The sequence below is a fragment of the Rhinopithecus roxellana genome, chromosome 12 (genome assembly GCF_007565055.1).
Source record: "Rhinopithecus roxellana isolate Shanxi Qingling chromosome 12, ASM756505v1, whole genome shotgun sequence".
NCBI classification, from domain to species: Eukaryota; Metazoa; Chordata; class Mammalia; order Primates; family Cercopithecidae; genus Rhinopithecus; species Rhinopithecus roxellana.
Window position 1 is genome coordinate 91,048,652 of NC_044560.1, and position 15,363 is coordinate 91,064,014.

Sequence of the window (15,363 nt, forward strand, 5' to 3'; positions counted from 1 at the left end):
GTCTGGGAGGTCTCGCGGCCTGCTTCTCGGATTGCTAGGAGCCAGAGCAGGCAGATGCCGGTTCCGGGGCTTGGAGAACGTGGCTCGGTGGCACAGAGCGGCCGGCCGAGGCGGGGAGGGCGGGGGGGGGGGGAGGCGGGCGACGGGATTGGCTGGAGGCGGGGCAGCGGGGCTCGGGGATTGGCCGCACCCGAGAGGACTGGGCAGAACTATAAGAGGCGCGGAGGGGGTGTGCAGCAGAGTGCGTGCCTCGCCTGCCAGCCGGCTTGGCTAGCGCGCGGCGACCGTGGCTAAGGCTGCTACGACGCGAGCGTGGGAGGAGAGGCGGCCTGCGGGTCAGAGGAGCATCCCGTCGACCCGGCCAGGCGGCGTGGCCCGCAGGTCATGGCCAAAGGAGAAGGCGCCGAGAGCGGCTCCGCGGCAGGGCTGCTGCCCACCAGCATCCTCCAAGCCACTGAACGCCCGGCCCAGGTGAAGGTGAGGGCCCGGCACCCCGCGTGGAGGGCGAGGGGAGGGAGTAGGCGGAAATAGGGGATCGGGAGCGTCTGGGGGGTCAGCCTGGTCAGGGGACCCTTGGGATAGCCGGGGACAGGAAGCCTACGGGCCAGAGAGGACCTGGGGGTGCCAGGGGCAGGGGGTGACGGAGAAAAGCTGTGGGCGCCGTCGCCCCCCTTTGCTCACCCGCACTCCGCGCTCTGCGGAGAGGCTCTGCCGGCAGCCCCATGTGATTCCGGCTCTGCCTAGCGGGTTTCCATTCTTCCGTGCTGAGCGGCTGGGGCTTGCCACCCCATACGCCAGAAATGACTCCAGAAATCTGGGAAACTCCGCTTGCTTCCCCATCTCTCTCATCCCCTACCTTCCACCTCACCCACGTACGCTTGCGCCTCTACTCTGCGGTTAGGGCCGCTCAAGTTCATTCATAAGAACAAGGGCTCTGCTCTTAAAGGAGCCGCGTCCCTCAAGCATTTGTCTGAATGTGGATGTTCGCGCGGGAACGGTGCTTTGCTCATCAAGACCATCGACCCCATCCCCAGGCCTGGGGACTTATTTGAAGGACCAAATAAAATGAGGCGGCCCCCTAGAAAGGGATCTCAGGCAATAGATACATTTGTGGGTGGTGACTGCCTTTTCCTTTTAATTTTATTAACTGATCCTTGGAAGGAGCTGGGTGAGCAATTATGCTGTTACTATGTATGAGTAATATCTACTTTCCCTGGGCAACCCAACCTCCCTAGTGCCCCACCCGGAGAGGGCTCAGGCCTGGAGGCCTTTCCTCGCTCTCCAAGGTCCTCTAGGAGCTCGGGGATGGAGGGCGATGCGTCGGGAAGCTGGAGAGCAGGACGGTTCCTGGGTCTGCCTGAAGCTCTGGTTGCCTATAGTGGTCAGGGATGCTCTGGGATAGGTGGAACAGCTGTGCCTGCAGCTAGCTGGGCCGGGCCCCCACAGCTCTCTAGAGCACTCACCAGGAGTAGGCAGGTGGATCCTGTCTCTGAGGCAGGGCGGGAGCCTGGGCTGGGCTCAGCCAGCTCTTGGCAGCAAGCGGATTTTCAGGTTGTGGCAGCTGGTGCCAGGTGGGGACAGGTCCGCTGCTGGAGCATGCTTCCCCTGAAACTTGGAAAGGAGCAGTGGCTGAGGCCTTGGGAGGAGTTCTTTAGGGATGGTGGGCTGATAAGTTTCCTTAGAATCTCCAGGAGGGAAGTGGCTTAGGGGCAACTTTCACACAAGTATGGATTCCCCTTTTCCAGGTTCCTAAGAATGGAGAACACCTTTCTCTTGCAGAAAGTGGGATCTCGGAGATCGAGACCATCCTGGCTAACACGGTGAAACCTCGTCTCTACAAAAAATACAAAAAATTAGCCAGGCGTGGTGGCAGGCACCTGTAGTTCTAGTTACTCAGGAGGCTGAGGCAGGAGAATGGCGTGAACCCGGGAGGTGGAGCTTGCAGTGAGTCGAGATCACACCACTGCACTCCAGCCTGCACGACAGAGCAAGACCGCGTCTCAAAAAAAAAAAAAAAAAAAAAAAAAGGTGGGATCTCTTGGGTAGGAACAGGTCAAAGCAGAGTTGTTTGTTCTGGTAGAGTTGGCCAGAGGGACGGTCCTTCCTGTGGAACCTTCTTGGATGGAGGCCAGGACCTGGGCCTTTCATCTTTTTCTCCTCTTCCCAGAAAGAACCGAAAAAGAAGAAACAACAGTTGTCTGTTTGCAGCAAGCTTTGCTATGCACTTGGGGGAGCCCCCTACCAGGTGACAGGCTGTGCCCTGGGTTTCTTCCTTCAGATCTACCTATTGGATGTGGCTCAGGTGAGTGGTCTAAGCCTTTGAGGGTTCCTTCAGCATCCTGAGGTGGGAAAGACTATGCACCCCTGGGTCAGTTCACTCAGTTTTCCCCATCTGTGAAATGGGACCTCAAATCCCTACTTTGCTGCCTCTCAGAGTCAGTGGGCAAGAAATGAGAAGACCCTGGAAGTTATCCAGGAGGGGAGTCTCTCCACCCCAGGAGTCTTTGCTGGAAAGGTCTGGCAACTCCTCCTTGCCTGGCAAGAGCAACAGAGCCTGAAGGGGTAGGCGGTAGGATGAGGGAAAATGGGGCCTGCTGGGGATGCTGTTCTTAGAAGAGACTGGCACACTGTGTCCCTGGCTGGGAGGTAGTCAGCTGGCTTGGCTCAGGCTGTTGCCAGGCTTGTGGACGAGATGCATCCCACCGTTACCTGAGGAGCAGAGGGGCGCTTAGGTGCTAGGCTAAGTTAGAATGCCCCAGTACACAGGGTCTTTGACTGGGAGGGGTACTTGGGGTGAAACAGGGCTATTCTGTGCATTGAGAGGCCTTGGCCAGAAGCCTGGCATCCTGAGAATTCACTCTGTCTGGATGGGAGAGTGGGAGGCAGAATAGCCATGGCTACCGGGGCTCCTGTACCGGCTATCTTCTATGTAGCATCTAACTTGGCAAGCATCGAGTCTTAGTTGTATCCATTTACAGAGGGGGAATACTGAGCTCCAGAAAGAACAAAAAATTTCAGCAGCTAATTTTTGAGTAACTCCCATGGGTTGGGCCTTGAGTGGGGGTATAAATATGAGGAACCTGCAGTCAAAGTGTAAACCTGTTGTAGTGGGTGTTAGAGCTGGGGTTGGGGGGTCAGACTGGGGAGACTATGGTACGGGGAAGAATACCCACTGTCCGGAGAAATAGCAATAGCAGGGCTTTGATGGATGAGGAGGAGTCTGGAGAGTCTGTATTTAGGGCCTGGGGGGTTTGGAGGAAGGGAGGGGGATAGCTTGAGTGGCTAGTGACAAGTCCCTTTTTAAAAACCATCTATAGGCTTATTTTTCCACATCCAAGATAGAGCTTGAATCTGTAGGGTAGAGCTCATAACGCCCATTATACAGATGGGGACACTGAAGCACACTGTGTTCACCCCACGAATGCTCATTCTGATACCAGGTGGTCAGGGGCTCAGGACTGAGAGGGAGGGAAGGAAATGTTTGTGGATTCATTTGAATTGATGGGAATGTTTTCAAGGGCAGTGGAGGGAAGCAATCAAGGGGACAGATCTGGGGAAGCTTCTGTAGAGGCACCCGCTGCTACTGTTATTGGAGAAATGCTATTGTCGTTATTAACAAGGCAAGTGAAGATGTGTTAAGGTCCATGTGGGAGCAGCTCAGGGTCACAAGATCCTGGCTGAGATAGGGAGGGAGCCTCTGCTTCTGCCTATCAGTGAGAGCTGAGGTGAGTAGAAGGATGAGGAAGTTGTCTTTTGCTTCTCCCCATTCCAGGTGGGCCCTTTTTCTGCCTCCATCATCCTGTTTGTGGGCCGAGCCTGGGATGCCATCACAGACCCCCTGGTGGGCTTCTGCATCAGCAAATCCTCCTGGACCTGCCTGGGTCGCCTTATGCCCTGGTGAGTAGAAGATGTTCCTTTGAGGTGGCACAAGACAGGACTTCCAGCATATCCTCTCCTTGTTCCTTCTCTCTGTCTTGTCACAGGCTGGGGGGTGAGGAGAAGGAGTTAAAAGTCCAAGGGTGTCGAAACTCCATCCGAGGCATCAGCTACCCTGAGCATGGGCACTGGCATGCTCAGCCAGTCCATTTCCAGGCCAGCCAAAGTGCTAGGCTGGGCAGCTCAGGCCTCATTCCTTCCCAGGGTCTGCTCATTCCCCTTGGTGAAGCTGGAATTCTGAATTCTCCCACTCTATCACTTCCCACAGTGGCCAAGGTAGTACTTCAGAGTGGTTAAGCAGTTGTACTCTGAAGCCAGCCTGCCTGAGCTTATTTTATTTTCTCTCTTTCTCTCTCTCTCTCTCTCTCTCTCTCTCTCTCTCTCTCTCTCTCTCTCTCTCTCTCTCTCTTTCTCTCTTCCTTTTTTTCTTGAGACAGGATCTCCCTCTGTCACCCAGGCTGGAGTGCAGTGGTGTGATCATAACTCACTGTAGCCTGGAACTCCTGGGCTCAAGTGATCCTCCTACCTCAGCCTCTCGAGTAGCTGGGACTACAGGCACGTGCCACTACACCTGGCTAATCTTTTAAAATTATTATTTGTAGAGACAGCGTCCCACTATGTTGCCTAGGCTGGCCTTGAATTCCTGGGCTCAAGGTGTCCTCCCACCTCAGCCTCCCAAAGTGTTAGGATTACAGGTGTGAGCCACTTTGCCCGGCCCCTGCCTGGCTTTAAATCCCAATTTCCCTACTTAGAGCTGAGCCACTTCACATCTCTGAGTATCAAGTTTCTTCATCTATAAAATGGGGATGTTAATTATGTCTATCTCACAGAGTTGTGCTGGATGATGATGATGATGATGATGATGATTATTATTATTATTATTGACATTCTTAGAACAGTGCCTGGCTGAATTCTACTTCATCAGGTTGATGTAATTTTGAGACTTAAATAAGTTGATATTAGAATACCAAGCAGTGCTTGGGACACTAAGTGCTATGATGACCACATCAGGGATGCTCAGCAGGAGAGCTGGCATGTGGTCCCTAGTACAGGCCACACCAGGCGAACTGCAGAATCCTGGGCTGGGAGTTGGACTTCAGGCCCAGCCTGCTGCATCTCCGCCTCCCTGTGGCACCATCCAACAGCACAGTGATATATAATTTGGCCCCCTTCAGGGTGGCTCCTGGCAGAGCAGGGAATGGGGTAATACCCGGAATGGGGTAGCAAACCCATAACCTTTGGCACCTTGGATGACGTAAATTACCTTTTCCCTTGGTACGAAGCCTGTGCTACTCAGTTTCAGGCTGTGGGGCAAAGTAGGGGGAGGTGGTGCCATGGATCAGACAGCAGGGGAGCCATACAGGATAGGCTGTCAGGCGGGGACTCTGGCTCCCTCCAGGACATCCTGCTTCAGGGCGTGGGGGGGCATACCCCTTTCATCTCCAGCCCATCCAGGCTTAAGTGGGCGCCTTCCTGCCCCAGGGGCGCCCATACCTGGCCTCCGGCCTTCAAAGCTCTTCCCGCAACCCCTTCCCCCACTACAGCTTCCTTTCCCACGAGGCCCCCCACCCACCCCAATCCTGCCAGTCCCTGGCTAAGGCCCAGGTTGGAGCCTTTGATCCAGTCTTCAGGGCCGGGGGCAGGACAGCCTGCCTTACCTGTGCAGGCTGCTCAGGGCTCCCCCGGCGCCAGCCCAGGAGACTTGGCCCTGTGCCCACCTCCCTGGCAGCCAGTAGAAGGCGAGGCTCTGCTGCCACATCGCCTCATGAGGCCCAGCCAATGGGAGGCGGCTACTCCCAGGCATGGTGGCTGAAGGCCGGGTTACTCCCAGTCACACTGGGTTCCTCAGCAGCAGCTGCTCAGCTGCCTATAAGCAGAGGATGGAGTGTTTGACAAAGGCTGATGAGGAGCTCTTGTTCCCTGAGGAGACAGATTCAGGAGAGGTGGAGGTGGGCAGGCCCTCCCTGTGGCGTGTAGGAACTGAGCGACTCTTGCTGGGCAGGTGTGGCAGCCAGCTTGGGGAAGTCGCTGGGGGCCCTTCAGGCCGGTTTCTGATCTAGCAGGTGCCTTTGTGCGTGTGCTTCTATGTCTGGTGGTGCCTGTGTATGCGTGCAGGTGGGATGGCTTGTGGGCTGAAGGCTGATGTGCAAACTTTTTTTCCTTTTTGTGGAGAATGGGGTCTGGCTATGTTGCTCAGGCTGGTCTAAAACTCCTGGGCTCAAGCTATTCTCCTGTCTCTGCCTCCCTAAGTGCTGGGATTAAAGGCAGGAGCCACCATGCCTGGCCAGACCTCCCCATCCATACCACCTGACCTCTCCCCAGGCCAGGCCTGGAGACCTGGAACCCCCTTTCCTTTCAGTATAGGAAGAAACTGGGTCTGTCAGGGTTTGTGAGCCATGTAGCCCTCTCTCCTCCTGGGCCTCAGGGCAGCCCCTGTTCTGAGTCTACATTTAAATCCTCTTCTTGAAACCAGGAAGACTTTTCTTTTCCCTTTCTTTTTTCGAGTTGGAGTCTCGCTCTGTCGCCCAGGCTAGAGTGCAGTGGTGCGATCTCAGCTCACTGCAAGCTCTGCCTCCCGGGTTCACACCATTCTCCTGCCTCAGCCTCCTGAGTAGCTGGGACTACAGGTACCCACCACCATGTCCGGCTAATTTTTTAACTTTTTGTAGAGACGGGGTTTCACTGTGTTAGCCAGGATGGTCTTGATCTCCTGACCTCGTGATCTGCCTGCCTTGGCCTCCCAAAGTGCTGGGATTACAGGCATGAGCCACTGTGCCTGGCCCTTTTCCTTTTTTTAATTAAAACACATATACACATATAGAGATGGGGTCTTGCTATGTTGCCCAGACTGGTCTTAAACTCCCAGCCTCAAGCAATATTCCTGCTTCAGCCTCCTGAAGTGCTGGGATTACAGGTGTGAGTCACCATTCCTGGCCAAATCAGAAAGACTTTGACAGTCACTTTCTCTGGAGTTCTCAAGGCCAGTGTGTGAGAGACTAGGTGTCAAGCAGGGTCCCATGGGGAGGCTGCAACAGCTGGGCCTGAGGTCTCCTCCCCAGCCCAGGGCTTTCCGCAGCTTCCCTGGTGTGGCCTGCATTAGTTATGCATGCCAACTCTCCTGCTGGGCTTCCCTGATGTGATCATCATAGCACTTAGTGTCCCAAACACTGTTTGACATTTTAGTATCAACCAAGTCTCAAAGTTCCTTCGATCCTGTGAACTAGAGCCAAGGCACCTACAATGGCCTTTTGGGAGTTCCATTTCCACTCCCGCCTCATCTCCTAATTCTATCTCCCCGTTCTCTTCACTCCAGCCCTCCTGGCCTTGCTCTTCCTCAGACCTGCTGATATGTACCTATCCGAAGGCCTTTGCACTGACTATTCCCTTTGCCTGGCCCACTCTTGCCTCAGATGTCTAAAAGGCCAATTCTCTCCTCTCATTCTGGCCTTGGCATGGATGCCAACTTCTCAGTAAGGCCTACCCTGTCCACCCAGTTGTGAACTGCATCCTTATTCTAAGCCCCTGGAGCCAGCTTTACTTCTTTTCTTCATAGCACTCATCTCCCAACACGTGATATAACACTTTTGTAAAACTGTGATAAAGTATATGTAACATAAAGTTTACCATAATCTTAAAAAAAAGTTTATAAGACAGAGTCTTGTTATGTTGCACAGGCTGGACTCAAACTCCTGGGGAAAAGCAAACCTCTTGCCTCAGTTTCCCAAGTAGCTGGGACAACAGGCATGTGCCACTGCCATTATAGCCATTTTTAAGTGTATAGTTCAGTGGCATTAAGTACATTCACTTCGGTTTTTTGTTTTTGTTTTTGGTACAGCGGGGATACTAACCTGTCGGTTTTCTAATAGTTCTTTTTTGGGCAGTGCAGTTTTAACATTCCACATTAAGGATGTAATAATCAAGGAGTTTGTTTGAGACAGGGCCTCACTCTGTCACCAGCCTGGAGTGCAGTGGCATGATCTTGGCTCACTGTAACCTCCGCCTCCCAGATTCAGGTGATTCTCCTGCTTCAGCCTCCCGAGGAGCTGGGACTACAGGTGTGTGCCACCACACCTGGCTAATTTTTAGTACTTTTAGTAGAGACGGGGGTTTTGCCATGTTGGGCAGGCTGGTCTCGAACTCCTGACCTCAGGTGATCCACTTGCCTCAGTATCCCAAAGTGCTGGGATTACAGGCGTAAGCCACCGCGCCCAGCCTAAGTACATTCACTTTGTCACCACCATCTATCCATTACATCCTTCCAAAGTGAAGCTCTGTACCTATTAGACACTAACTCCCCACTCCCCTCTCCCTACATCCCCTAGCAACCACTATTCAACTTTCTTCATGAATTTGACCAGTCTAGGTACCTCATGAGTGAAATTATACAATATTTATCTTTTTGCGTCTGGCTGATTTTCCTTGACTTAATGTCCTCAAGTTTCATCTATGTTGTAGTGTGTGTCAGAATTTTATTCCTTATGAAGGTTGAATGGTATACATAACTTTTAAATTATATCAAATTTCTGTTTGCCAACTAGTATGTAAGTTCCACAAGGGCAATGATTTTGTATCTGTTCTCTGGTTATCCTAAGTAATTAGAATAGTGCCCAGCCCATAGTTGGAACTTATGAGGAAATGAGGAAACGAGCTTCAGATAATTTAAATAACTCCCAAGACTGAGTTTTATAGTTAGCTGGTGGAGCTAGAATGGAATCCCTGAAGAGTGGCTCAAAGGCCTTTCTCTTTACCATGGCCTGTGCTGCCTTGCTATACTGATGCCATGAAGTTAGTCCATCCTGCGGTCTAACCCCTTGTGATGGTGTGGAACTCACACAGGGAAGACAGACGTTTGCCCACCTAGGCCTTCAGTTCTCCTTTGCTTGGAGCTGGCCTCTCCCCATATGCCAGCTTCCCTGTGTGTGTGTGTAAATGGGTGTATGTGTGAATGGGGTGTGTGTGTGAATGGGGTATGTGTGTGTGAATGTGTGTGTGTGAATGTGGGGTGTGTGTGAATGGGGGTGTGTGTGAATGGAGTGTGTGTGTGAATGTGTGTGTGAGAATGGGGTGTGTGTGTGTGAATGGAGTGTGTGTGTGAATGTGGTGTGTGTGTGAGAATGGGGTGTGTGTGTGTGAATGGGGTGTGTGTGTGAATGTGGGGTGTGTGTGTGAATGGGTGTGTGTGTGAATGTGGGGTGTGTGTGAATGGGGGTGTGTGTGAATGTGGGGTGTGTGTGTGAATGGGGTGTGTGTTTGAATGATGGGTGTGTGTGAATGGGGTGTATGTGTGAGAATGGGGTATGGGTGTGTGTGAATGGGGTGTGTGTGTGAGAATGGGGTATGGGTGTGTGTGAATGGGGTGTGTGTGTGAGAATGGGGTATGGGTGTGTGTGAATGGGGTGTGTGTGTGTGAATGGGGTGTGTGTGTGTGGTTGATGAGTATCTGTGTGAGAACACGGGGGATGGGGCTGCTCCTTCTCTCTGCCTCCTTGCCCAGCCACCTGAGGTCTTGGACTCCCGTCCTACCTCTCTCAGCCCATTAGAGGCTGGTGCCTCTGGAGTAGACTCAGGGTCTGACCTCACACTCCATGCCTAGGATTTTGGTCTGGGGGCCCAGTTCCCATCTGCCATTCCAGGCTTGGCCATCAGCCTCTTCCCAGAGGCCTAGGATGGGTGGATGGCAGGAGTATGGGGAAGGAAGGAAGAGCTTAGCTTCCTTCCCTGTGGGAACCCTATGAGGCACAGCAGTCTGGGCTGGCCCTGGCTCCTGGGCTCCAGCCTCCAGCCTCCAGCCTGTAGCCTCTACTCACACCCTCCTCTTCCTCAGGATCATCTTCTCCACGCCCCTGGCCGTCATCTCCTACTTCCTCATCTGGTTCGTGCCCGACTTCCCACACGGCCAGACCTATTGGTACCTGCTTTTCTATTGCCTCTTTGAGACGATGGTCACGGTGAGTGTGGGTACCTCCTCTGGGTGTCTCTGGGGGCTGGGAGGAGGGCAGTACTTGGGGCCCCCAGGGTTGGTACCGGAAGCTACATTGGTGTGTCCACCTGCCTGACTGGCCAATGGCCTGTCTTCCATGCCAGTGTTTCCATGTTCCCTACTCGGCTCTCACCATGTTCATCAGCACCGAGCAGACTGAGCGGGATTCTGCCACCGCCTATCGTGAGTCTCCCCAGCCCACCTGACCCCACCCTCCAGGGACCCTCCAGCCACACTTCTTCCCTTGCGGGTCCAGCTCTTTGCTCTGCTCTAGAGTGTGGGTGTGAACCCATCTTAAAAACAACTCAATCCCCTTATTGCTCAGATGAGCCCTGGAGAGGTGCATATGCGTTCGGACCAAGACGTCACCTGACCCCACTACCTCTGCCCACCCTGCCTGGAGCTACAGCTAGGCTCCCACCCATTTGACCTTCCTCCCTGGGCCCACGACCCATGAGGACCCTCCGAAACACCTCCTTTTCTCCTGCCAGGGATGACTGTGGAAGTGCTGGGCACAGTGCTGGGCACGGCGATCCAGGGGCAGATCGTGGGCCAAGCAGACACGCCTTGTTTCCAGGACCTCAATAACTCTACAGTGGCTTCACAAAGTGCCAACCATACACATGGCACCACCTCACACAGAGAAACGGTGAGGCCCCGGGCAGGGCAGGGATTTGGGGAGATAAGGAGCAATGAGGTGGTTTGTAGTCATCCTAAAGATAGTAACAGTTGGTGTTTATTAAGTAAATGTTGGCATTTGATATACATAACAATTGATAGACCCAATATACCTACTTTGCAGAACAGGAAACTGAAGCTTAGAGAGGCTGAATAAGTTGCCCAGAGTCATAAAGTTAGTGAATTGCAGAGATTTGGGAAGATTTGAATTCTGGGCTGTCAGACTCCGCAGCCTGGTTTCTTTTTTATTATTATTTGTAGAGTTGCCCAGGCTGGTCTCAAACTCCTGGGATTACAGGTGTGAGGGCCGCACTCAACCAGCCTGGTTTCTGAGCATGTTGTGAATCCTAACTGTCCAGTCTTGGGAAGCAACAGCAGGCCTGGGGTGATCCTCCCGTTTCACACAAGGAGACAGGAGGCTCCCAGAGGGGAGGCGACTGGCTACTGGCCCAAGATCACTGAATGGGGCTGCTGGAACTGGGGTGCTGGGATGAGCTCAAACTGACCGTCCTTGTATGTCGCCTTCACCTCCTTATAGCAAAAGGCATACCTGCTGGCAGCGGGGGTTATTGTCTGTATCTATGTAATCTGTGCTGTCATCCTGACCCTGGGCGTGCGGGAGCAGAGAGGTAAGGGGGTGCCTGGGAAGGGGTGCAGGCCTCAGCGTGGGCAACTGTGTCTTTCTGCCTGGCCCTCAGGCTTTTGGGAAGGGCCTCTGCTCCTTCCTCACTGTCCCCTCTGGCCCCCAGAACCCTATGAAGCCCAGCAGGCTGAGCCGATCGCCTACTTCCGGGGCCTACGGCTGGTCATGAGCCACGGCCCATACATCAAGCTTATTACCGGCTTCCTCTTCACCTCCTTGGCTTTCATGGTGAGTGGGGGTCTGACATGCTTAGCCTGAGAAGGGGGTGTAATGGGAAGGGGGTGAGCAGAGGTCTCTGGAGCATGGGGGATGTCTTGGGGAGGCTCAGCCCCAACATCACCTCCTTCCTTGCATTTCCTTCCCTACCTTTCCCCATACCCAGCTGGTGGAGGGGAACTTTGTCTTGTTTTGCACCTACACCTTGGGCTTCCGCAATGAATTCCAGAATCTACTCCTGGCCATCATGGTGAGTGTGGGACCTGAGCAAGGGCACAGGCAGCCTGGGCTGAAGTGGCATAGGCTGTGGAATGGTTCTTGGAATAGGCAGAGGATGTTTCTCAGGCTGGCCCAAGGTCATGAAAGGATGAGGGAGGCTTCTCAGGATATTTGGTTGGACCTTGCGTAGGTAGGACTGTGAAGTAAAGAGTTTAAGGTTAGATGTTTGAATAGCGAGCACAGCAAAAGCAAGGGTGAGGACACCAGGAACTTGGCTCAGAGGTTTGAGAGGGCAGCAGACGAGGTGGGCCTGGACCAGCTCTGAGCTCCCCTGGGGAGCCATCGAAGGTGCCTGTCATCTTGTTGCTGCCCATATGATGTCATCTGGCTGCTCTTGGGCAGGGCCGGGAGCCCCTTTGGGGTTCTGGGAAGGGCAGGAAGGGCTCTGTGGCTCTAAAGCACCTCCCTTTAACCCTCTTTGTCTTCCACAGCTCTCAGCCACTTTCACCATTCCCATCTGGCAGTGGTTCCTGACCCGGTTTGGCAAGAAGACAGCTGTATATATTGGGATCTCAGTGAGTGGGGTTGAAGAGCAGATCCTGGGTTGAGTTGGGGATGTCTGGGGGGAACCTCCCAGCTGAGTCATCTTCCTGCACCCCCTTCCCTAGTCAGCAGTGCCATTTCTCGTCTTGGTGGCCCTCATGGAGAGTAACCTCATCATCACATATGTGGTAGCTGTGGCAGCTGGCATCAGTGTGGCAGCTGCCTTCTTACTACCCTGGTAGGTATATAAGGCCCCCTCCTCGGTTATCTCCAGCCCCTAGTCCCCAGTTTTGAAGCTCCTTGGGGAGAGTTCTATGGGGTGTTCTCCCACAGGTCATTCTGTGGGTCCAGGTTAGGAGTGAGGGAGGTCTGTCCTGTACAGTTGTACAGGTAGTGAGCTTTGCAAGAACACCTAATCAGAGTGAAAAATGGGGGCTATAATCTGGCAGGAGCTCCACTTGCCACGCTGAGCACCTCCAGGCAGGGCTACTTCCTCTTAGAGCAAGAGGCCTTTTCTTATTCATGTGAAGGTGCCATCTCCTCACTGAGCTGTGTACCCATGGTACTGAAGCTTCCAGAGGGCCACCTCTTCTCATCAACACAGAGGCCTGTTAAGTGGGTTGGTCCTCATGGCTGTCACTGCCCTGCGCAGGTCCATGCTGCCTGACGTCATTGACGACTTCCATCTGAAGCAACCTCACTTCCACGGAACCGAGCCCATCTTCTTCTCCTTCTATGTCTTCTTCACCAAGTTTGCCTCTGGAGTGTCACTGGGCATTTCCACCCTCAGTCTGGAGTGAGTGGGGTGGGGACCTGGGACGGGACTGGGCGGGGCCAGGCCCCAGGTGCCCCATCTTCACCGTTCTCCTGCCCCCTGGGTCCCATAGCTTTGCAGGGTACCAGACCCGTGGCTGCTCGCAGCCGGAACGTGTCAAGTTTACACTGAACATGCTCGTGACCATGGCTCCCATAGTTCTCATCCTGCTGGGCCTGTTGCTCTTCAAACTGTACCCCATCGATGAGGAGAGGCGGCGGCAGAACAAGAAGGCCCTGCAGGCACTGAGGTGAGTGAGGAGGGGACGGGATGCTGGAGGAGGGGACATGGTTGCCTCTAAACCCTCAATTTGCGTCTCCTGTGGCCAAGTCCAGACTCACCCCCCATACGTCTTCTCTGGACAGCTCTAACACTTAAGTATGCACCAGGCACTCTGTTAAGTGGTCTTACCTTTATCCAACAAATACATGCTGGCTGCCTACTATGTGCTAGGCATTGATTGCTCTAGTGAACAAGACAAAAATCTCTGCCCTTAAGGAGCTTGTTATAGGACGCGTGCATCCATGACCTCCCATATCCCTCCAACAACCCTAAATATCAGGTTCTTAGGGTTCCCCCTCTGCAGGTGAAGAAGCTGAGGTTTCAGCAGGAAGAGTGGCTGACCCAGCTGAAAGGGGCGGAGATGGGGTTTGAGCCTCAGCATTCCCACTCCAGAGACTGCACTCTTCATCAGCCTCCTGGCATATAGGACCTCGAGTGTGGCCTGAACCCTGCATCTGGGGAAACCAGTGGGCAGGGTGGAGGGAGTCATGCCAGCCCGTCAACCAGCCCAGACGAGAGTGTAGTTCTGGGGTTTGCAGTACCCTGTGTGCAGCAAGGACAGTAAACAGACCAACCAACAGTTGAAAGTGGGAGTGAGCAAACTCTGTGTCCTGTGGTTCACTTTAGTCCGACAGTAGGGCCAAGATCACGTGAGGAAGGAAGCAAGCAGGTGGGGCTGGGGAGGGGTAAGGATGGATGCTTCCTCCAACCCATCTCCTCTGGCTCTTGCAGGGACGAGGCCAGCAGCTCTGGCTGCTCAGAAACAGACTCCACAGAGCTGGCTAGCATCCTCTAGGGCCCGCCACGTTGCCCGAAGCCACCATGCAGAAGGCCACAGGAGGGATCAGGACCTGTCTGCTGGCTTGCTGAGCAGCTGGACTGCAGGTGCTAGGAAGGGAACTGAAGACTCAAGGAGGTGGCCCAGGACCCTTGCTGTGCTCACCGTGGGGCCGGCTGCTCTGTGGCCTCCTGCCTCCCCTCTGCCCGCCCGTGAGGCAAAGCCCTGGGGCTGCCACTGTGAATATGCCAAGGACTGACCGGGCCTAGCCCGGAACACTAATGTAGAAACCTTTTTTTACAGAGTCTAATTAATAACTTAATGACTGTGTACATAGCAATGTGTGTGTATGTATATGTCTGTGAGCTATTAATGTTATTAATTTTCATAAAAGCTGGAAAACAGCTGCCTGTCTCTGTCTGTGTCCTCAGCCACTCATTGAGCCCTTCTGCCTTAAGACTCTGTTAGAGAACACATGGAGCCCCAGGTGCTACTGGGTGGGGGCAAACATGTCTGAAGTTGTGGCTGGAGTGCAGTGGCGCAATCTCAGCTCAGGCAATCCTTCTTTCTGCTTCACCCTCCCGAGTAGCTGGGACTACAGGCATGCACCACCACGCCTGGCTGATTTTTAGATTTTTTTGTAGAGATGGAGGTCTCACTATATTGCCCAGGCCAGTCCTTCCCACTGGACTCAAGCAATCCTCCTGCATTAGCCTCCCAAAGTAGTGGGATTACAGGTGTGAGTCACTGCACCTGGCCTCTTGCTAAGAACACCCTAGTGTAGAGAGGGATTTAGCTAAAGTCACACAGCCTTGAGTGACCTAACTGGAATTTTATCCCAACTCTGTAAAGACTCCAGTACCGTAATCACCACCGTCTACTTCCCTGTGTCTGAGAATGACCAGGGGATCGGCAGGCAGACGCTTGCTCTGGGTGTGCCTGTACACTGTGCTTCCTGCCTGCTGCATGCCTCAGCCTGCAGGGCTGGCAGGGCTGGAGGCCTGTGGGGTTCCTGGAGACCCGTGGTTCTTTCTCCACAACTGTTACTGATGGTATTCAAAGGTGAGAATGTACCTGTTGGATGTGTGTATCAGATGAGGGAGGATTTGACCACAGAGGCACTGGTGACAAGAAACAAACACTTCCAGTAGGAAACAGGGTGGTGGGGAAGGCCTAGTTGGGAGCACTTGGCTGACTTCCATGGTATGAATAACTCCTACCATAGCCAATTTCAAGTTATCCATGGTTGTTCTACTTTGAACATTCCCTAAACA

The 15,363-nt window shown here is 53.6% G+C and overlaps 1 protein-coding gene across 2 annotated transcripts; it reads left to right on the forward strand.

Moving 5' to 3' along the window:
• Positions 1-205: 205 nt before the first annotated feature.
• On the forward strand, positions 206-14,502 carry MFSD2A (major facilitator superfamily domain containing 2A). 2 transcript variants are annotated; one of them, XM_010354204.2, is made up of 14 exons: positions 206-477; positions 2,168-2,302; positions 3,773-3,897; positions 9,761-9,884; positions 10,021-10,099; positions 10,408-10,565; positions 11,133-11,223; positions 11,344-11,465; positions 11,620-11,703; positions 12,164-12,247; positions 12,341-12,453; positions 12,868-13,011; positions 13,103-13,279; positions 14,044-14,502. In XM_010354204.2, the coding sequence occupies exons 1-14, from the start codon at positions 385-387 to the stop codon at positions 14,105-14,107; spliced, it is 1,593 nt and encodes a 530-aa protein (XP_010352506.1). In that variant the 5' UTR covers positions 206-384; the 3' UTR covers positions 14,108-14,502. The 2 variants fall into 2 exon arrangements, with proteins under 2 accessions (XP_010352506.1, XP_010352507.1); XM_010354205.2 differs by having other exon boundaries at positions 206-471.
• Positions 14,503-15,363: the final 861 nt, after the last annotated feature.

Coding starts and splice junctions, on each gene's coding strand:
- MFSD2A (XM_010354204.2), top strand. CDS start 385: ATGGCCAAAGGAGAAGGCGCCGAGAGCGGCTCCGCGGCAGGGCTGCTG. Junction 2,303..3,772: donor ACCTATTGGATGTGGCTCAG/GTGAGTGGTCTA, acceptor TCCCCATTCCAG/GTGGGCCCTTTTTCTGCCTC. Junction 11,704..12,163: donor ATCTACTCCTGGCCATCATG/GTGAGTGTGGGA, acceptor TGTCTTCCACAG/CTCTCAGCCACTTTCACCAT.